The 24,040-nt window shown below is 38.1% G+C and overlaps 1 protein-coding gene across 16 annotated transcripts in view; it reads left to right on the top strand.

Moving 5' to 3' along the window:
* The window catches only part of RIMS1 (regulating synaptic membrane exocytosis 1), a 545,320-nt gene that overhangs the window by 219,315 nt on the left and 301,965 nt on the right, over positions 1–24,040 (top strand). For 11 of the 16 annotated variants that reach the window (XR_012751649.1, XM_075340212.1, XM_075340216.1 and 8 more), the window contains one exon: positions 18,277–18,344. Coding sequence is in view for 15 of the 16 variants with exons in the window: in XM_075340212.1 (XP_075196327.1) it covers positions 18,277–18,344 (68 nt within the window). In the remaining variant the exon portion in view is untranslated. Of the gene's footprint in view, positions 1–14,816; positions 15,002–15,334; positions 15,392–18,276; positions 18,345–24,040 lie in introns of those variants that run through there. The other 5 variants (XM_075340227.1, XM_075340221.1, XM_075340228.1 and 2 more) reach the window with 4 other exon arrangements.

The raw sequence follows: 24,040 nt of genomic DNA, 5'->3' as shown, positions 1-24,040 counted from the left end.
CTGTAAATGGCCCTTTAGACGATGCGTTGTTAAAAGAGCAAAAATATGTAGCGTCAAAATCTCATCGTGGGCACACAACCTTAGGCGTCTTTCACACGTCAGTGAAAAAACACAAGTTTTTCACTGATGTGATAATTGTGCGTATGTCCCTCTGTGTGCCGTGATTTTGGCGCACATGTAATCTCTGTGTGCTATCTGTGATAATACATGGAGATCAGGCCCTTACACTCACCTGTCCACACCGCTGCTGTCCATGGTGCTGAAGTCTCCCGTTATGCTGTGTCCGAACGTTACTGTCTCCCCTCTGCAGCTATTTCCGGGTTGGCTGTGCAGTGCATATTCATGAGCATAATTAGCCGGCCTGTAAGCAGAGATAGTAGTGGCTGAAGACAGCATCGCTGGAGACGGGTGAGTTTAACCAGCTTTTTATATTAAATGTACGTGTTTTTCTGGTATGTGTTTCATGGCTCACACCAGAGATGCTGCTCTGATCAGCAGAAATGAACAGGCGATTGGACTGTGCTGTGATAAAGTCCCCTAAGGGGACTAGAAAAATAAGTAAAAAATGTAAAATAATAAAGTTTTCAAAAATGAAAAAACCCTAAAAGTTCAAATCACCCCCTTGATAATAACACAATAATAATAAAAAACCCACATATTTTGTATTGATGTTCAGAAATCCCCGATCTATCAAAATATAAAGTCAAATAGGTAAAGGTGATAGAGGGAAAAAAAAATCAAAACTCCAGAATTAAGTGTTTTTGGACGCCGCAATATCGCATTAAAATGCAATAACATGGCATCTATACAAAAAAGGTATAAATAAATACGTCAGCTCAAGACGCAAAAAAATAACCCGTCACTGAGTCCCAGATCCGGAAAATGAGAACACTATGGGTCTCGCAAAACAGTGCAAAAGTGCAATTTTTTTTATTTCTTATTTTTACAAACTTCTGAATTTTTTTCACCACTTAGATGTACTGACCTGAGGAACCATAATGCCTGGTCTGTTTTACCATATAATGAACATGGAAAATAAAAAAATAAATCGTTATAGTGCACTTTTTTTCTTTTTGCAATTTCACTGCACTTGGAGTTTTTTCTCCATTTTCCAGAACAATATGGGGCAGAATGAATGGTGTCGTTCAAAAGTACAACTCGTCCCATAAAAAACAAAGCCCTCAATATGCCTATGTTGACAGAAAAATAAAGTTATGGCTTTTGGAAGAAGGAGAGGAAAAAATGAAAAACAGAAAATTGCCGGGTGGTAAAGGGGTTAATGAAGAAAAAAGGGATGAGAAAGAAACTGATGCAACTAGGAAACAACTAGAATGACATCTAAGAAAAAAATATTTCTGTAAGGGCTCATGCGCATGTGGCGTTTTTTTTGCGTTTCTGCAGCGTTTTAAGCTGCAGCGTCACATTGTCAAAATTCATGTGTTTGGCTTCCCCAGCAAAGTCTATGAGACTAGTGGAAAATCCGTGCGCACAATGCTTTTTTAAACGCAGCGTTTTGATTGTCAAAAATGTCACAAATTCTCTGCGTTTAAAAAAGCAGCATGTCAATTCTTTTGTCCGTTTTGGCAGCGTTCTGCACCCATTGAAATCAATGAGTTGTAGAAAAACGGTACCAAAATGCTAGGCAGTGCGTTTGCACTGCATTTTTGTTGCGATCTGCATGTTTGTTTGACATAACAAATGCAGGTCTTTGGTCTCTCTCTCTTTGTCAGTCTCTGTCGGTCGGTCTCTCTCTGTCGATTGGTCTCTCCCTCTCTCTTTCATACTCACCGATCCACGATTGGCGTTCACACTGTGGCGGCTTGTCTTCTTTTGAAAATGCCGGCCGTTCAATATTCCATCTCGTATTCCCTGCTTCCCCTGCCCACCGGCGAATATGATTTGTTGCAGTCAGACACGCCCCCTGTCTCACTGCAACCAATCTCAGCTGCCGGTAGGCGTGTCTATATCGTGCAGTAAAAAAAAAAAAATTAAATAAACAACAACGTGCGTTTTCCCCAATTTTGATACCAGCCAGGATAAAGCCACACGGCTGAAGGCTGGTATTCTCAGGATGGGGAGCTCCACGTTATGGGGAGCCCCCCAGCCTAACAAGATCAGTCAGCAGCCGCCCGGAATTGCCGCATCCATTAGATGAGACAGTCCTGGGACTCTAATCGGCTCATCCCGAATTGCCCTGGTGCGGTGGCAATCGGGGTAATAAGGAGTTAATTGCAGCCCATAGCTGCCACTAAGTCCTAGGTTAAACATGGCAGGCGTCTCCCCGAGTTACCTTCCATGATTAACCTGTAAGTTTAAGAAAATAAACACACACATCCAAAATATCCTTTATTTGGAATGAAAGACAAAAAAACCCCCCTCTTTCACCACTTAATTAATCTCCAAATACCCCTCCAGGTCCGACGTAATCCACATGAGGTCCCATGACGCTTTCAGCTCTGCTACATGAAGCTGACAGCGAGCGTCCACAGACCTCAACTGTTCTCTGTCAACTCCACGCAACAACTGAAGTGAGCTGCGCGATCAGCGATGACGTCACTCAGGTTACTGGCGGCCACCGCTCTCAAGTGGAGGACTCCAGCTGTGGCCGCAGGTCACCTCAGTGACGGCACAGCTGATCGCGTTGCTCACTTCAGTCACTCAGGGGATTTGCGGTCACAGGTGAGTCCTTCACGTGTGACCGCAAATCAGGCTGCAACAAAGAAAGAGCCGCGCGATGTAAGTGAAATCGGGTGAAGCTCTGATGTCACTGCTGCGGACTCCTGTGTCCTGGCACTGACCTCTGAGGTTCATCTAAGTTCATGACAGCACACAGAGACAGAGCCGCAAGATGACAATGAAGTCGGGTGAAGTTCACCCGAGTTCATTCTCATCGCCCTGCTCTGTCTGTGTCTGCTGTCAGCGGGCATGTTGCAGAGCTGAATTGCCGGGGGACCACACTGACAAAAATGCATCCAAAACGCATGTATACTGCATGCAAAATGCATCCAAAATACATGTGTTTTGGATGCATTCTTTTTGTCAAAACGCAGCATCAAGTCTTGCGTGCATTTATTTCTCCACTAGTCAAGATGCAACGTGCGCATGAGCCCTTACTCCTGAATGTTAACACTCACACATATGTGTTAATCTAGCCTAATTCACTGCTTGGTTTACTAGTCCTCTAGTCATAATCTCCTGCTGATCAAACAGTGATTTTATCAAAACTACACTAAGAAGCCCAGTAAGTGAAATATTGCTGGATTCTGGATCTGTGTCTCAGATTAGGTGGCAATAACCTCGTGACAGATTCCCTTTAATGCCGAGCCATGCTCCCACTGTGCAGGAAGCTACATCACAGAAGATCATTACCGTATTTGTGTAGCTCAATCCATTTTTCTACAAATTGTGTTCTTTCATGAATAACTACAACATTATGCAAGTGGGGTTGCGTTGCAGTTGTCTGCCCTGTGGACAGATGTCCAACCCTAAGGTTAGACCACCACCAATTTTAATGGTATGTTATAAGGTGCGCAATAGTATGGGAATACCCCTTTAATCCAGTCTTGATTTCACTGCACGTGAAGTTAGCTAGAGGAGCAGGGTGGTGCTATCTTTTTAATTTTTATTCTATGACTACTGTAGATGTGAATGTAAATGCTCAGGAGTGACATCATTTTACATGAATGTAAATGCTCAGGAGTGACATTATTTTACATAAAAGTAAATGCTCAGGAGTGACAGTATTTTACATGAATGTAAATGTACAGGAGTGACATTATTTTACATGAATGTAAATGCTCAGGAGTGACATTATTTTACATGAATGTAAATGCTCAGGAGTGACATTATTTTACATAAATGTAAATGCTCAGGAATGACATCATTTTACATGAATGTAAATGCTCAGGAGTGACAGTATTTTACATGAATGTAAATGCTCATGAGTGACATTATTTTACATGAATGTAAATGCTCAGGAGTGACAATATTTTACAAGAAAGTAAATGCTCAGGAGTGACAGTATTTTACATGAATGTAAATGCTCAGGAGTGACATCATTTTACATGAATGTAAATACTCAGGAGTGACATCATTTTACATGAATGTAAATGCTCAGGAGTGACATCATTTTACATGAAAGTAAATGCTCAGGAGTGACAGTATTTTACATGAAAGTAAATGCTCAGGAGTGACAGTATTTTACATGAATGTAAATGCACAGGAGTGACATTATTTTACATGAATGTAAATGCTCAGGAGTGACATCATTTTACATGAATGTAAATGCTCAGGAGTAACATTATTTTACATTAAAGTAAATGCTCAGGAGTGACAGTATTTTACATGAATGTAAATGCACAGGAGTGACATTATTTTACATGAATGTAAATGCTCAGGAGTGACATCATTTTACATGAATGTAAATGCTCAGGAGTAACATTATTTTACATGAAAGTAAATGCTCAGGAGTGACATTATTTTACATGAATGTAAATGCTCAGGAATGACATTATTTTACATGAATGTAAATGCTTAGGAGTGACATCATTTTACATGAATGTAAATGCTCAGGAGTGACGTTATTTTACATGAAAGTAAATGCTCAGGTGTGACAGTATTTTACATGAATGTAAATGCTCAGAAGTGACAGTATTTTACATGAATGTAAATGCTCAGGAGTGACATCATTTTACATCAATGTAAATGCTCAGGTGTGACAGTATTTTACATGAATGTAAATGCTCAGAAGTGACTATTTTACATGAATGTAAATGCTCAGGAGTGACATCATTTTACATGAATGTAAATGCTCATTAGTGACATTATTTTACATGAAAGTAAATGCTCAGGAGTGACATTATTTTACATGAATGTAAATGCTCAGGAGTGACATCATTTTACATGAATGTAAATGCTCAGGAGTGACATTATTTTACATGAAAGTAAATGCTCAGGAGTGACATTATTTTACATGAATGTAAATGCTCAGGAGTGACAGTATTTTACATGAATGTAAATGCTCAGGAGTGACAGTATTTTACATGAATGTAAATGCTCAGGAATGACATTATTTTACATGAATGTAAATGCTCAGGAGTGACATCATTTTACATGAATGTAAATGCTCAGGAGTGACATTATTTTACATGAATGTAAGTGCACAAGAGTGACATTATTTTACATGAATGTAAATGCTCAGGAGTGACAGTATTTTACATGAATGTAAATGCTCAGGAGTGACAGTATTTTACATGAATGTAAATGCACAGGAGTGACAGTATTTTACATGAATGTAAATGCTCAGGAGTGACAGTATTTTACATGAATGTAAATGCACAAGAGAGACATTATTTTACATGAATGTAAATGCTCAGGAGTGACAGTATTTTACATGAATGTAAATGCTCAGGTGTGACAGTATTTTACATGAATGTAAATGCTCAGAAGTGACAGTATTTTACATGAATGTAAATGCTCAGGAGTGACATCATTTTACATGAACGTAAATGCTCAGGAGTGACATTATTTTACATGAAAGTAAATGCTCAGGAGTGACATTATTTTACATGAAAGTAAATGCTCAGGAATGACATTATTTTACATGAATGTAAATGCTTAGGAGTGACATCATTTTACATGAATGTAAATGCTCAGGAGTGACATTATTTTACATGAAAGTAAATGCTCAGGTGTGACAGTATTTTACATGAATGTAAATGCTCAGAAGTGACAGTATTTTACATGAATGTAAATGCTCAGGAGTGACATCATTTTACATGAATGTAAATGCTCAGGAGTGACGTTATTTTACATGAAAGTAAATGCTCAGGTGTGACAGTATTTTACATGAATGTAAATGCTCAGAAGTGACAGTATTTTACATGAATGTAAATGCTCAGGAGTGACATCATTTTACATGAATGTAAATGCTCAGGAGTGACATTATTTTACATGAAAGTAAATGCTCAGGAGTGACATTATTTACATGAATGCAAATGCTCAGGAGTGACAGTATTTTACATGAATGTAAATGCTCAAGAGTGACATTATTTTACATGAATGTAAATGCTCAGGAGTGACAGTATTTTACATGAATGTAAATGCTCAGGAGTGACAGTATTTTACATGAATGTAATTGCTCAGGAGTGACAGTATTTTACATGAATGTAAATGCACAAGAGAGACATTATTTTACATGAATGTAATTGCTCAGGAGTGACAGTATTTTACATGAATGTAAATGCACAAGAGAGACATTATTTTACATGAATGTAAATGCTCAGAAGTGACATTATTTTACACGAAAGTAAATGCTCAGGAGTGACATTATTTTACATGAAAGTAAATGCTCAGGAGTGACATTACTTACATGAATGTAAATGCTCAGGAGTGACAGTATTTTACATGAATGTAAATGCTCAAGAGTGACATTATTTTACATGAATGTAAATGCTCAGGAGTGACAGTATTTTACATGAATGTAAATGCTCAGGAGTGACAGTATTTTACATGAATGTAAATGCTCAGGAATGACAGTATTTTACATGAATGTAAATGCACAGGAGTGACATTATTTTACATGAATGTAAATGCTCAGGAGTGACAGTATTTTACATGAATGTAAATGTACAGGAGTGACATTATTTTACATGAATGTAAATGCTCAGGAGTGACATTATTTTACATGAATATAAATGCTCAGGAGTGATATTATTTTACATGAATGTAAATCCTCAGGAATGACATTATTTTACATGAATGTAAATGCTCAGGAATGACATCATTTTACATGAATGTAAATGCTCAGGAGTGACATTATTTTACATGAATGTAAATGCTCAGGAGTGACAGTATTTTACAAGAAAGTAAATGCTCAGGAGTGACAGTATTTTACATGAATGTAAATGCTCAGGAGTGACATCATTTTACATGAATGTAAATGCTCAGGAGTGACATCATTTTACATGAAAGTAAATGCTCAGGAGTGACAGTATTTTACATGAATGTAAATGCACAGGAGTGACATTATTTTACATGTATGTAAATGCTCAGGAGTGACATCATTTTACATGAATGTAAATGCTCAGGAGTGACATTATTTTACATGAAAGTAAATGCTCAGGAATGATATTATTTTACATGAATGTAAATGCTCAGGAGTGACATCATTTTACATGAATGTAAATGCTCAGGAGTGACATTTTACATGAATGTAAATGCTCAGGAGTGACAGTATTTTACATGAATGTAAATGCACAAGAGTAACATTATTTTACATGAATGTAAATGCTCAGGAGTGACAGTATTTTACATGAATGTAAATGCACAGGAGTGATATTATTTTACATGAATGTAAATGCTCAGGAGTGACAGTATTTTACATGAATGTACATGCTTAGGAGTGACATCATTTTACATGAATGTAAATGCTCAGGAGTGACATTATTTTACATGAATGTAAATGCTTTGGAGTGACAGTATTTTACATGAATGTAAATGCACAAGAGTGACATTATTTTACATGAATGTAAATGCTCAGGAGTGACATTATTTTACATGAATGTAAATGCTCAGGAGTGACAGTATTTTACATGAATGTAATTGCTCAGGAGTGACAGTATTTTACATGAATGTAAATGCACAAGAGAGACATTATTTTACATGAATGTAAATGCTCAGGAATGACATCATTTTACATGAATGTAAATGCTCAGGAGTGACATTATTTTACACGAAAGTAAATGCTCAGGAGTGACATTATTTTACATGAATGTAAATGCTCAGGAATGACATTATTTTACATGAATGTAAATGCTCAGGAGTGACGTTATTTTACATGAAAGTAAATGCTCAGGTGTGACAGTATTTTACATGAATGTAAATGCTCAGAAGTGACAGTATTTTACATGAATGTAAATGCTCAGGAGTGACATCATTTTACATGAATGTAAATGCTCAGGAGTGACATTATTTTACATGAAAGTAAATGCTCAGGAGTGACATTACTTACATGAATGTAAATGCTCAGGAGTGACAGTATTTTACATGAATGTAAATGCTCAAGAGTGACATTATTTTACATGAATGTAAATGCTCAGGAGTGACAGTATTTTACATGAATGTAAATGCTCAGGAGTGACAGTATTTTACATGAATGTAAATGCTCAGGAGTGACAGTATTTTACATGAATGTAAATGCACAGGAGTGACATTATTTTACATGAATGTAAATGCTCAGGAGTGACAGTATTTTACATGAATGTAAATGTACAGGAGTGACATTATTTTACATGAATGTAAATGCTCAGGAGTGACATTATTTTACATGAATATAAATGCTCAGGAGTGATATTATTTTACATGAATGTAAATCCTCAGGAATGACATTATTTTACATGAATGTAAATGCTCAGGAATGACATCATTTTACATGAATGTAAATGCTCAGGAGTGACATTATTTTACATGAATGTAAATGCTCAGGAGTGACAGTATTTTACAAGAAAGTAAATGCTCAGGAGTGACAGTATTTTACATGAATGTAAATGCTCAGGAGTGACATCATTTTACATGAATGTAAATGCTCAGGAGTGACATCATTTTACATGAAAGTAAATGCTCAGGAGTGACAGTATTTTACATGAATGTAAATGCACAGGAGTGACATTATTTTACATGTATGTAAATGCTCAGGAGTGACATCATTTTACATGAATGTAAATGCTCAGGAGTGACATTATTTTACATGAAAGTAAATGCTCAGGAATGATATTATTTTACATGAATGTAAATGCTCAGGAGTGACATCATTTTACATGAATGTAAATGCTCAGGAGTGACATTTTACATGAATGTAAATGCTCAGGAGTGACAGTATTTTACATGAATGTAAATGCACAAGAGTAACATTATTTTACATGAATGTAAATGCTCAGGAGTGACAGTATTTTACATGAATGTAAATGCTCAGGAGTGACAGTATTTTACATGAATGTAAATGCACAGGAGTGATATTATTTTACATGAATGTAAATGCTCAGGAGTGACATTATTTTACATGAATGTACATGCTTAGGAGTGACATCATTTTACATGAATGTAAATGCTCAGGAGTGACATTATTTTACATGAATGTAAATGCTCAGGAGTGACAGTATTTTACATGAATGTAAATGCACAAGAGTGACATTATTTTACATGAATGTAAATGCTCAGGAGTGACATTATTTTACATGAATGTAAATGCTCAGGAGTGACATTATTTTACATGAATGTAAATGCTCAGGAGTGACAGTATTTTACATGAATGTAAATGCACAGGAGTGATATTATTTTACATGAATGTAAATGCTCAGGAGTGACAGTATTTTACATGAATGTAAATGCTCAGGAGTGACAGTATTTTACATGAATGTAAATGCTCAGGAGTAACATTATTTTACATGAATGTAAATGCTCAGGAGTGACAGTATTTTACATGAATGTAAATGCACAGGAGTGATATTATTTTACATGAATGTAAATGCTCAGGAGTGACATTATTTTACATGAATGTAAATGCTCAGGAGTGACAGTATTTTACATGAATGTAAATGCTCAGGAGTGACAGTATTTTACATGAATGTAAATGCACAGGAGTGATATTATTTTACATGAATGTAAATGCTCAGGAGTGACATTATTTTACATGAATGTACATGCTTAGGAGTGACATCATTTTACATGAATGTAAATGCTCAGGAGTGACATTATTTTACATGAATGTAAATGCTCAGGAGTGACAGTATTTTACATGAATGTAAATGCACAAGAGTGACATTATTTTACATGAATGTAAATGCTCAGGAGTGACATTATTTTACATGAATGTAAATGCTCAGGAGTGACATTATTTTACATGAATGTAAATGCTCAGGAGTGACAGTATTTTACATGAATGTAAATGCACAGGAGTGATATTATTTTACATGAATGTAAATGCTCAGGAGTGACAGTATTTTACATGAATGTAAATGCTCAGGAGTGACAGTATTTTACATGAATGTAAATGCTCAGGAGTAACATTATTTTACATGAATGTAAATGCTCAGGAGTGACATCAGTTTACATGAATGTAAATGCTCAGGAGTGACATTATTTTACATGAATGTAAATTCTCAGGAGTGACATTATTTTACATGAATGTAAATGCTCAGGAGTGACAGTATTTTACATGAATGTAAATGCTCAGGAGTGACAGTATTTTACATGAATGTAAATGTACAGGAGTGACATTATTTTACATGAATGTAAATGCAGAGCAGTGACAGTATTTTACATGAATGTAAATGCTCAGGAGTGACAGTATTTTACATGAATGTAAATGCACAGGAGTGACATTATTTTACATGAATGTAAATGCTCAGGAGTTACAGTATTTTACATGAATGTAAATGCACAAGAGTGACATTATTTTACATGAATGTAAATGCTCAGGAGTGACATTATTTTACATGAATGTAAATGCTCAGGAGTGACATTATTTTACATGAATGTAAATGCTCAGGAGTGACATTATTTTACATGAAAGTAAATGCTCAGGAGTGACATTACTTACATGAATGTAAATGCTCAGGAGTGACAGTATTTTACATGAATGTAAATGCTCAAGAGTGACATTATTTTACATGAATGTAAATGCTCAGGAGTGACAGTATTTTACATGAATGTAAATGCTCAGGAGTGACAGTATTTTACATGAATGTAAATGCTCAGGAGTGACAGTATTTTACATGAATGTAAATGTACAGGAGTGACATTATTTTACATGAATGTAAATGCTCAGGAGTGACATTATTTTACATGAATATAAATGCTCAGGAGTGATATTATTTTACATGAATGTAAATCCTCAGGAATGACATTATTTTACATGAATGTAAATGCTCAGGAATGACATCATTTTACATGAATGTAAATGCTCAGGAGTGACATTATTTTACATGAATGTAAATGCTCAGGAGTGACAGTATTTTACAAGAAAGTAAATGCTCAGGAGTGACAGTATTTTACATGAATGTAAATGCTCAGGAGTGACATCATTTTACATGAATGTAAATGCTCAGGAGTGACATCATTTTACATGAAAGTAAATGCTCAGGAGTGACAGTATTTTACATGAATGTAAATGCACAGGAGTGACATTATTTTACATGTATGTAAATGCTCAGGAGTGACATCATTTTACATGAATGTAAATGCTCAGGAGTGACATTATTTTACATGAAAGTAAATGCTCAGGAATGATATTATTTTACATGAATGTAAATGCTCAGGAGTGACATCATTTTACATGAATGTAAATGCTCAGGAGTGACATTTTACATGAATGTAAATGCTCAGGAGTGACAGTATTTTACATGAATGTAAATGCACAAGAGTAACATTATTTTACATGAATGTAAATGCTCAGGAGTGACAGTATTTTACATGAATGTAAATGCTCAGGAGTGACAGTATTTTACATGAATGTAAATGCACAGGAGTGATATTATTTTACATGAATGTAAATGCTCAGGAGTGACAGTATTTTACATGAATGTACATGCTTAGGAGTGACATCATTTTACATGAATGTAAATGCTCAGGAGTGACATTATTTTACATGAATGTAAATGCTCAGGAGTGACAGTATTTTACATGAATGTAAATGCACAAGAGTGACATTATTTTACATGAATGTAAATGCTCAGGAGTGACATTATTTTACATGAATGTAAATGCTCAGGAGTGACATTATTTTACATGAATGTAAATGCTCAGGAGTGACAGTATTTTACATGAATGTAAATGCACAGGAGTGATATTATTTTACATGAATGTAAATGCTCAGGAGTGACAGTATTTTACATGAATGTAAATGCTCAGGAGTGACAGTATTTTACATGAATGTAAATGCTCAGGAGTAACATTATTTTACATGAATGTAAATGCTCAGGAGTGACATCAGTTTACATGAATGTAAATGCTCAGGAGTGACATTATTTTACATGAATGTAAATTCTCAGGAGTGACATTATTTTACATGAATGTAAATGCTCAGGAGTGACAGTATTTTACATGAATGTAAATGCTCAGGAGTGACAGTATTTTACATGAATGTAAATGTACAGGAGTGACATTATTTTACATGAATGTAAATGCAGAGCAGTGACAGTATTTTACATGAATGTAAATGCTCAGGAGTGACAGTATTTTACATGAATGTAAATGCACAGGAGTGACATTATTTTACATGAATGTAAATGCTCAGGAGTTACAGTATTTTACATGAATGTAAATGTACAGGAGTGACATTATTTTACATGAATGTAAATGCTCAGGAGTGACATTATTTTACATGAATGTACATGCTGAGGAGTGACAGTATTTTACATGAATGTAAATGCACAAGAGTGACATTATTTTACATGAATGTAAATGCTCAGGAGTGACATTATTTTACATGAATGTAAATGCTCAGGAGTGACATTATTTTACATGAATGTAAATGCTCAGGAGTGACAGTATTTTACATGAATGTAAATGCACAGGAGTGATATTATTTTACATGAATGTAAATGCTCAGGAGTGACAGTATTTTACATGAATGTAAATGCTCAGGAGTGACAGTATTTTACATGAATGTAAATGCTCAGGAGTAACATTATTTTACATGAATGTAAATGCTCAGGAGTGACATCAGTTTACATGAATGTAAATGCTCAGGAGTGACATTATTTTACATGAATGTAAATGCACAGGAGTGACATTATTTTACATGAATGTAAATGCTCAGGAGTTACAGTATTTTACATGAATGTAAATGTACAGGAGTGACATTATTTTACATGAATGTAAATGCTCAGGAGTGACATTATTTTACATGAATGTACATGCTGAGGAGTGACAGTATTTTACATGAATGTAAATGCACAAGAGTGACATTATTTTACATGAATGTAAATGCTCAGGAGTGACATTATTTTACATGAATGTAAATGCACAGGAGTGATATTATTTTACATGAATGTAAATGCTCAGGAGTGACAGTATTTTACATGAATGTAAATGCTCAGGAGGGACAGTATTTTACATGAATGTAAATGCTCAGGAGTAACATTATTTTACATGAATGTAAATGCTCAGGAGTGACATCAGTTTACATGAATGTAAATGCTCAGGAGTGACATTATTTTACATGAATGTAAATGCTCAGGAGTGACAGTATTTTACATGAATGTAAATGCTCAGGAGTGACAGTATTTTACATGAATGTAAATGTACAGGAGTGACATTATTTTACATGAATGTAAATGCAGAGCAGTGACAGTATTTTACATGAATGTAAATGCTCAGGAGTGACAGTATTTTACATGAATGTAAATGCACAGGAGTGACATTATTTTACATGAATGTAAATGCTCAGGAGTTACAGTATTTTACATGAATGTAAATGTACAGGAGTGACATTATTTTACATGAATGTAAATGCTCAGGAGTGACATTATTTTACATGAATGTACATGCTGAGGAGTGACAGTATTTTACATGAATGTAAATGCACAAGAGTGACATTATTTTACATGAATGTAAATGCTCAGGAGTGACATTATTTTACATGAATGTAAATGCTCAGGAGTGACAGTATTTTACATGAATGTAAATGCACAGGAGTGATATTATTTTACATCAATGTAAATGCTCAGGAGTGACAGTATTTTACATGAATGTAAATGCTCAGGAGTAACATTATTTTACATGAATGTAAATGCTCAGGAGTGACATCAGTTTACATGAATGTAAATGCTCAGGAGTGACATTATTTTGCATGAATGTAAATGCTCAGGAGTGACAGTATTTTACATGAATGTAAATGCTCAGGAGTGACAGTATTTTACATGAATGTAAATGTACAGGAGTGACATTATTTTACATGAATGTAAATGCAGAGCAGTGACAGTATTTTACATGAATGTAAATGCTCAGGAGTGACAGTATTTTACATGAATGTAAATGCACAGGAGTGACATTATTTTACATGAATGTAAATGCTCAGGAGTTACAGTATTTTACATGAATGTAAATGTACAGGAGTGACATTATTTTACATGAATGTAAATGCTCAGGAGTGACATTATTTTACATGAATGTACATGCTGAGGAGTGACAGTATTTTACATGAATGTAAATGCACAAGAGTGACATTATTTTACATGAATGTAAATGCTCAGGAGTGACATTATTTTACATGAATGTAAATGCTCAGGAGTGACAGTATTTTACATGAATGTAAATGCACAGGAGTGATATTATTTTACATCAATGTAAATGCTCAGGAGTGACAGTATTTTACATGAATGTAAATGCTCAGGAGTGACAGTATTTTACTACTTTTCCATATAGTCCATTGGAAGTCAGTCAGATCAACCTGGCTAACTAGGAACAATGGTTGCGGCAGTTTTATTGATTCCTGAATTTCCTGAGCCTGACTTTTCTCACGTCAGCTTTTATGAGGTAGAATATTTATTTCGTGCCACTGTCTACAAATGACCGGCATTTGCATTCTTCTTCACGAGACCGTTAATTCTAAACTCATCAGGGCAGACGTATCGGGGGGAAGCCGAGATCTAGTTAGCATTGCACTGAGTAGCTATTGATTAATGTGGTAATCAATGAGGGCAATCCGCTGCAGAGATTTGTTTTGATGACAGCAGCACGCTGTATATGGCAGTTCTGGCCTCTTCGACGCGAGATGTTTGACACTGCAGAGTATTTTGGCTCAGACCTCAAAGAAAGCAGGCGCTGATGAGTTTTATGTGAACATAGCTGTCAATGGTTAGATCGCACCGCTGCTTGTACGTTTATACGACGCTCGCCAGCCACATTCCTGACGACGGCTCACTTTATGAGCATTCTCATGCCTCTGATATGTTCTCGGGGATTGTCCAGTTTCTGCTCCAGACGCTGCACTCAGGGACAGGTAACCATCGCGGCACTGCAGACGGGGCAGGTTTTGTATGCTCATCTTAGCACAATGCAGCATTTACAGTAGCGCAGACGTAGCTGCATGATTCAGAAGAAAATTGAGGCTCGCTGTAATCTGCTCGGCCTGCTGCTTTGGACGCTTAACCCATTGAGACATGCTGATGTTATGTATATATAGCTTTTCGCCATATGTTGCTCTTTAGGATGTTTTATACCCTATTACCTATTGTGCAGAAGATCCAGCATGCATGCCTTGCATAGGGTTAATTTGCATGTCCGGCACCTTGTCTTGGATAACATTCATACAGATTGTCTGGGTTATTTTTAGCCGCTGTGTTTGGCAGAAGACAATTGGAGTGTCCTGTGTCCCCTCAGTCGTGCTGTGGTTAGTACATTTTAAGAGCCTATTGAAATTGAAAAGCAATGAGTGCCTATTTCTGTGCTGTGATTAACACAAGGAGACGGCTTTGATGGAAGGAGTCTGCGGTTAGCACTGCTATTCGCAAAGACATTTCAGAGTCCAGCGATTGAGGATGGGATGGGGGGTGTCCCAACAGAAGGACACGTTCTTCGCACATGAAAGGGATTTTCGATAATGCCGGTCCCACATTCGAGCCGCACTTATCCATTAGCGTTAGTCAATAAACACTTATGATATAAATCTGTCTCCAGTTGTAGTAATATGAAAAAAAAAAAATGGTCTAGCCATAATATAATAAACTTTTTTTTTACTATTTCAGGATATTTTTAAATATTTAAGATGGAGCATTAAAAAAACATGAAGTTTTAAAAAGCTATAAAACTACCATCATTAGCGCTTTTTACAGTATCTCCTAATTTGTGGTGTAATGAGCACGGCTGATGACTGTTAAGGGGAAATGCAATTCTGGATAGTCTGCTGAATATTTTATTAGTGTAGCATGTGGTTAGTATATGTCATTACCTGTCTAATAATAATAATAACAATGATAATTATTAATAATAATTATTGATGAGAGAATAGTAACTATTCGTGTTCTGAGTATTCGTAATAAATCCTAAAGTTCTATTCCGGTATTCGTGACGACAAGAAAAATGCTCGGGTTCCCTATTGACGTGCATAATGTTTGCTATTTGTGACGAATACCGGAGTAGTACTTTGGGATTCGTTATGAATAATCCGAACATGAAAATTTACTATTCGCCCATCACTAATAATAATACTATGGTTTTCTTTGGTTATTAATATAAGAGCTTCCAATATCTTTAAGCTTCACTGTTTAATATCTTGTGTTATTAAATGTGAAATTCTATTTAAAGACAAATAGAATTTTCCATCACTGACCCCTGTCTAGTACTAAACTTTTGTCTAGAAATTGCCTTTAAATTCAGTTAACCATTTATGCTGTAATTGTACAACATTGTATTGTACATGTGGTTTTTTTCACATCAGTGAAGTTGCTTTTTTATCCTTTTTTAAGGTCTTCTTGTTTTATGTATGAAACTACTATGAAAAGTTGTCTAATTCTTCATCATTGCATCCAGAGTTTGACACCGTACTGAGCTAACGCTGAGGTTTTGTTACAGTGTTATCCAGTTAGACAATCTTTTCTTTGATAAATATGGTAGATCAGCTGCATAGACTCCCTTGTGTCCATATGTAGTGCATAGACTCCCTTGTGTCCAGATGTAGTGCATAGACTCCCTTGTGTCCAGATTTAGTGCATAGACTCCCTTATGTCCAGATTTAGTGCATTAACTCCCTTGTGTCCAGATTTAGTGCATAGACTCCCATATGTCCAGATTTAGTGCATAGACTCCCTTGTTCCGAGATTTAGTGCATAAACTCCCTTGTGTCCAGATTTAGTGCATATAGGATTACCTAGACATGTTAAAATAGTGGAAACCTCCTCGCTGTGAGCGGGACAAGGGATGTCCAGGTACTGAACCTTTGATACCATACATAGACCGTAAAGATTTTGAGGGATTTTCATTACATTGGGGCTGATTTTAGAAGCATTAATTGGCTGCAATGGTGGTTCACTACTTTGCAATAGTGACCACATCTCTCTAAAACTGATAGGAAGGCTTTTTCTAAATACCGTGTTCAGCCAATTCTGCCTCTGAGCAGCGCTATCGTGGTCCGTTCACCCCATGAAGTGAGCCCCTAGGCTCCATTACCTCTGGGATCCGGTAATGTCAGGTCAACTTCCAGTTGACCTGACATCACCGCGGCCGGCCCCAGTATTCCTGTGTGACTGGGCTGTGGTCGGCGTTTCACCACTCTTCCCAGCCTAGCATCACTCCTGCTTACAGCACTCTGCAGTGAAGAAGAGCGCACAAGATGCTGGGCTGTGATAAGCGGTGAAACGCTGCCCACAGCCCAGTTGCTCAGGAACACTGGGTCCGGCCGAACTGGGCCAACTGAAAGTTGACGTGACATTGCCGGATCCCAGAGGTCGCGAAGCCTGAGTGTGGGGCACTTCATGGGGAAGAGAGGACCGCAGTTTCGTCGCTTAGAGGCAGAATTGCCTGATCAAGGTATTTAGAAAAAGCTTTTCCTATCAGTTCTGAAGAGATGTGGTCACTGTTGCAGAGTAATAATCTACCCCATTAATGACATTTGCACCGAATCACTGGCCTCGGCAGTCATTTTATGGCGTTGGTATGGCAGGGGTCTCAAGTGGAGGCTGTTGGCATATTATTACAGTAGTGTAATGTCTGTACAAGCGCTTGTCCCCAATAAAAGTGATACATTTTTTGTAGAAATCAGATGTACGAGTCATGAAAAATCTAATGTAGACGTCTTTTACAGATCAGTCTGGAAGTGCACTGGGCGGTGTTTCAAAGCCCTTGGAAGAAGTAGACTAAGGACATTGATCCAGCCCTAATGCACCTCCAGCATTTCCCTTGGCTGGCACATCGTATGTCAACAAAAAAGTACCAATTTTATTGGGGGGGGTCAAAAGCACATAAACAGGCTTACCACTACTTGCGTTAAAACATGCGGACAGGTTCTGTTTAATGTGAGTAATGCTTCTATTATCACTTTATGGTATTCTCCACATTGGCCCAATTATTCCTGATCCCTTTACACTTTATTTAAATACATGTGAAAACACAATTCTTATGGTTAGCATTTCTTTTCCTTTGTAATATGTTATGCGTTGTAGGCAAATTTTTCTATCTATTTTGGTCAATCTCTGAAAGAAGTGCAAAAAAACCCCATACCAAAATGCAAATATGGAGGCATGCAAGTGTATCTATCTTTAATGTTTTCTATTATTACAGGTGACTTGGACTATTACTGGCTGGATCCTGCCACATGGCACACTAGAGACACATCCCCGCTTGGTTCGGTAAGGAAATTCACTATTGACCCTAACAGTGCATTTCATCGGGAGCTAGGATGGGAAAGTTGTGCCAAGGCAAAGAACGATATTGGGGTGGCCAAACATTCAGCAAGTGGGAGCCATTTATTTCTTTTTTGCCTTTTATTGACTGTACTCATGCATAGGTAAATATAATGCACATTTTGGTAAATTTGGCTCAATGTTGTGGTGTAGAGGAATATTGGAAAGCGTAAGAACTTCAGCCCTGATTCATCGAGCAGTTTTTTGGCATAAAAATACTTGATATAGTACAACATTTTGTTTAACTTGCATTTGTAATTGTTTTTAATATTTACGTGCATAAGATTAGCTCAGCACAGAACATTTTTTTTACCCATCCAATTGTGGAACGTCTAATTATTCCAAGAACTGTTGATTAAAATCAACTTTTTTCGTTTGGAAATCCCCTTTAGTAAATTCTTTAGAACTCTCTCTGGCACTTTCTAGAAAAATACCATACAAGATCAGCATAAAAGAATTATTTAGAAATATGGAAAAAAAAATTGTTTAAAAGAACAGAGAGTCCTCAGTGGTTGATACCTTTTAATGGCTAACTGAGGACTCTCTGTTCTTTTAAACAATTTTTTTATCTCTACTGGCTAACACGGTACAAAGATATATTTTACTTGTTAGAAATATGGGTCATTGCTCTGTGTGCTGTAGCACTATGAAAAGTGTGACAAGAATGATCCTTATGCATAAGGTCATGCTTTGATTTTTTATTTTTTTTTATTTTTCATATTCCTACGGATTATAGTTAAAGCACCACTCCAGTGTTTTCTTTATTGCATCACTGCAGTGGTGCTTTAAAGGGAACCAATCACCAGGATTTTCGTATATAACCTAAAGCCCTATACTGGCACTATCAAGCTGATTCTATATATACCTTTAGTGGTCAGCTCTGAAGTATAGGTTTTGAAATCTAAGAAAGTAAGCGATAGCACCCGCCCCCATCGTACGGCCGATATGTGGTGATCGCTGCCGTAGCGAACATAATCGCTACGGCAGCGTCACACGCACATACCTGCTCTGCGACGTCGCTGTGACCGGTGAGCCGCCTCCTTTCTAAGGGGGCGGTTCGTTCAGCGTCACAGCAGCGTCACTGAACCACCACCCAATAGAAAAGGAGGGGAGGAGATGAGCGGCCGGAACATGCCACCCACCTCCTTCCTTCCTCCTTTTCCGGTGAACGGAGGTAAGGTGATGGTTATCGCTGCTGCAGTGTCACACACAGCGATGTGTGGTGCCGCAGAAGCGACGAACCACATCGCTACTAACCAGACAACAATTATTTGTTTTAGGACGACCTTTCCATGACCACCGATTTTTCCCTCTTTTGCTATCGTTTACGGTCGCTCAGAGGAGTCACACGCTTCGATCTCGCTAATGAGGCCGGATGTGCGTCACAACCACCGTGACCCCGACGATATCTCTTTAGTGATATCGCAGTGTGTAAAGCACCCTTAAGGATCAGATAATATCTGGTGGGGTATTCAGAGTTATCCCCTCCCTCTGTTAGAATTAGCATAAGTATTATACAATCTATTTAACTTTTCACTATCGGGACCTATGTGAGGTCACACCCATGTGACCAGAAGGGGGGGGGGCCTCAGTCAACAGAAAAATGTTGCTTCCTTGTATCCCATTATTAATCTAGGGTTTAGTGGCAGCTGTGAGCTGTCACTAACCCCTTATATTACCCCAATTGCCACCGTATCAGGGCAATCAAGATGACCAGGGTAAAGTGCTGGAATTGTCAGATCTAACGGATGCTAAAATTCTTGGCTGCTGCAGATTTCTATTTTTAGGCTGGGGAGGCAATAACCATAGACCGACACAGCCTGAGAATACCAGCCCCCATCTATTGGCTTTATTAGGACTGGATATCAAAATAAGGGTTGTAAAATTATTTATTTAACCCCTTAAGGACGAAGCCAGTTTTGTACTTAATGCCCAGGCCATTTTTTGCAATTCTGACCAGTGTCACTTTATGAGGTCATAACTCTGGAACGCTTCAACGGATCCCGGTGATTCTGACATTGTTTTTTCGTGACATATTGTACTTCATGATAGTTATAAATTTAGAACGATATTTTTTGCTTTTATTTGTGAAAAAATCGGAAATTTGATGAAAATTTTGAAAATTTTGCAATTTTCAAACTTTTAATTTTTATGCCCTTAACCCAGAGAGTTATGTCACACAAAACAGTTAATAAATAACATTTCCCACATGTCTACTTTACATTAGCGCAATTTCTGAAACAAAATGTTTTGGGGTTAGGAAGTTAGAAGGGGTCAAAGTTCATTAGCAATTTCCCATTTTTTCAACAAAATTCACAAAACCATTTTTTTAGGGACCACATCACATTTGAAGTGACTTTGAGAGGCCTAAGTGACAGAAAATACCTAAAAGTGACACCATTCTCAAAACAGCACGCCTCAAAGTACTCAAAACCACATCCAAGAAGTTTATTAACCCTTCAGGTGCTTCACAGGAACTAAAGCAAAGTGGAATGAAAAAAAGCAAAAAATAAAATTTTACCTAAAATGTTGCTCTACCCCAAATTTATTCACTTTTAGAAGAAATAACACAACAAAATGAACCCCAAAACTTGTTACCCACTTTCTTATGAACGCGCCAATACCCCACATGTGGTCAGAAACCTTTGTTTGGACAAATGGGAGGGCTCGGAACAGAAGGAGCAATATTTGAATTTTGGAAAGCAAATTTGGCTGAAATAGATTGCGGGCACCATGTTGCATTTACATGTCCGCCAAGGTACCTAAACAGCAGAAACCCCTTACAAGTGACACCATTTTGGAAACTAGACCCCTTAAGGCTTCTATCTAGGGGTATAGTGAGCATTTTGGATCCACAGGTACTTCACAGATTTTGATAACGTTACGTTGTCACATTGAAAATTTTCATTTTTTTCTCAAAAATGTTGCTTTAGCATCAATTTTTTCACTTTTTCAAGAGGTAATTCCAAAAATGTGACCCCAATGTTTGTTACCCACTTTTTTATGAGCGCGGTGATACCTCACTTGTGGTCTGAAACCTTTGTTTGGAGAAATGGGAGGGCTTGGAACGGAAGGAGCAATATTTGAATTTTGGAAAGGAAATTTGGCTGAAAAAGATTGCGGGCACCATGTCGCATTTGGAGGACCCCTAAGGTACGTAAACAGCAAAAAAACACCACAAGTGACCCCATATTGGAAACTAGGCCCCTCAAGGAATTTATCTTGATGTTTGGTGAGTACCCTGAACCCCCAGGTGCTTTACAGAAGTTTATAACGTTGAGCCATGAAAATAAAAAAATAAAATTTTACCACAAAATTGTTACTTCAACCAGGTAGCTTTTTTTTTTCACAAGGGTAACAGGAAAAAAATCACCATGAAATTTATTGCGCAATTTCTCCTGAGTTTGTTGATATCTTGTATGTGGTGGAAATCAACTGTTTGGGCACACTACAGGGCTCAGAAGAGAAGGAGTGCAATTTGACTGCAAAATTGGCTGGAATCAATAGCGGACGCCATGTTGCATTAGGAGAACCCCTGAGGTGCCTAAGCAGTGGAGGTCCCCCACAAGTGACCCCATTCTGGAAATAAGACCCCTCAAGGCTTTAATCTAGGTGTATATTGAGCATTTTGAATCCACGAATACTTCACAGAATTTGATAAGCTTAGGTTGCCATATTGAAATTTTCATTTTTTTCACAAAAATGTTGATTTAGCGACACATTTTTCACTTTTTCAAGAGGCAACAACAAAACGTGTACCCCACAGGTTGTTATCTAATTTCTTGTGAGCGCAGGGATACCACACATGTGGCCAAAAACCTTTGTTTGGATAAATGGGAGGGCTTGGAATGGAAGGAGCACCATTTGAATTTTGGAAAAGTTGAAGTAAATTGCGCGCACCATGTCACATTAGCAGGGCCCCTTGGGCACCTATACATCAGAAACCCCCCACAAGTGACCTCATTTTGGAAACTGGACCCCTCAAGGATTTTATTCAGGAGTATAGTAAACATTTTGAATCCACAGGTACTTCACAAAACTGTTGCTGTAGCAAAAAATTTCTCACTGTTAAGGGGGCTTTACACGCTGCGACATCGCTAATGCGGAGTCGTTAGGGTCACGGAATTGGTGACGCACATCCGGCCGCATTAGCAATGTTGCTGCGTGTGACACCGATGAGCGATTTTGCATCGTTGCAAAAACGTGCAAAATCGCTCATCGGTGACATGGGGGTCCATTCTCGATTATCGTTACTGCAGCAGTAACGATGTAGTTCGTCGCTCCTGCGGCAGCACACATCGCTATGTGTGACGCCGCAGGAACGAGGAACCTCTCCTTACCTGCCTCCCGGCCGCTATGAGGAAGGAAGGAGGTGGGCGGGATGTTCCGGCCACTCATCTCCGCCCCTCCGCTTCTATTGGGCGGCCGCTCAGTGACGTCACTGTGACGCCACACGGACCGCCCCCTTAGAAAGGAGGCGGTTTGCCGGTCACAGCGACGTCGCCGGGCAGGTAAGTATGTGTGACGCATCTGCGCGATGTTGTGCGGCACGGGCAGCGATTGCCCGTGTCGCACAACAGATGGGGGCGGGTACCCACGCTAGCGATATCGGGACCGATATCGCAGCGTGTAAAGTAGCCTTTAGGCTATGTGGCCATGATCCAGCGACACGGCGTCTAGTACCCAGTGTCAGCCTCCTGCAGAAATGTGAGTGTTGTCCACGGGAGAACGCAGCTGCCCATGCCCACGATTTGGGTTCAGGCTGCTGTGGACTTTAGTTCTATTCTACCTGCAAAGAACACTCATCTCCGCAGCATAAATTGACATCCTGAGGCTCGGGAAGCTGCGCCACAGGTCGATTTATGCTGCGCAGAAAAGAAACACAGTGGGCACGGGATTTCTAAAAATCCTGCCACTGTGCTTCTACTGCACAACGCAGCGTTATGGACGCAGGGAAAACACTCTGCGCCCAAAACGTTGCAAACCCTGATTGTGGGCACACAGCGTAAAATGCTACAATGGATGAATGGATAGATGTCAAACATATATAACGTCCCACCCCCCTGCATATTCTAAGCTGGCGCCCTTTAGTGCCTTTCATGTGACACTAAAGGATGCCTAGCCTTGTATTTAGCCCAAAAAAAAAAAAAGAATTAAAATAAATGACGTGGGATCCCCTCTATTTTTGATAGCCAGCTAGAGTAAAGCAGACAGCTGTAGCCTGCAAACCACAGCTGACAGCTTCATCTTGTCTGGTGATCAATTTGGAGGGCTCCCCAAGCTGTTTTTTTTTTTTAATTATTTATAAATAAATAATTAAAAAAAAAAAACAAACGTGGGGTCCCCCCAAATTAGATCACCAGCCAAGGTGAAGCTGACAGCTGGGGTCTGGTATTCTCAGGATGGGAAGAGCCACGGTTATTGGACTCTTCCCAGCCTAAAAATATCAGGCCGCAGCCGCCCCAGAAGTGGCGCATCCATTAGATGCGCCAATTCTGGCGCTTCGCCCCAGCTCATCCCGCGCCCTGGTGCGTTGGCTAACGGGGTAATGAATGGGGTTGATACCAGGTGTGTAATGTCACCTGGCATCAAGCCCAGCAATTAGTTATGTCACGGCGTCTATCAGATACCCGACATAACTA

Source organism: Anomaloglossus baeobatrachus, chromosome 3, assembly GCF_048569485.1.
Source record: "Anomaloglossus baeobatrachus isolate aAnoBae1 chromosome 3, aAnoBae1.hap1, whole genome shotgun sequence".
In the NCBI taxonomy this organism is placed as follows: domain Eukaryota; kingdom Metazoa; phylum Chordata; class Amphibia; order Anura; family Aromobatidae; genus Anomaloglossus; species Anomaloglossus baeobatrachus.
Note: the sequence above shows the minus strand (reverse complement) of the source record. Positions and strands in the feature narration are given on the sequence as shown.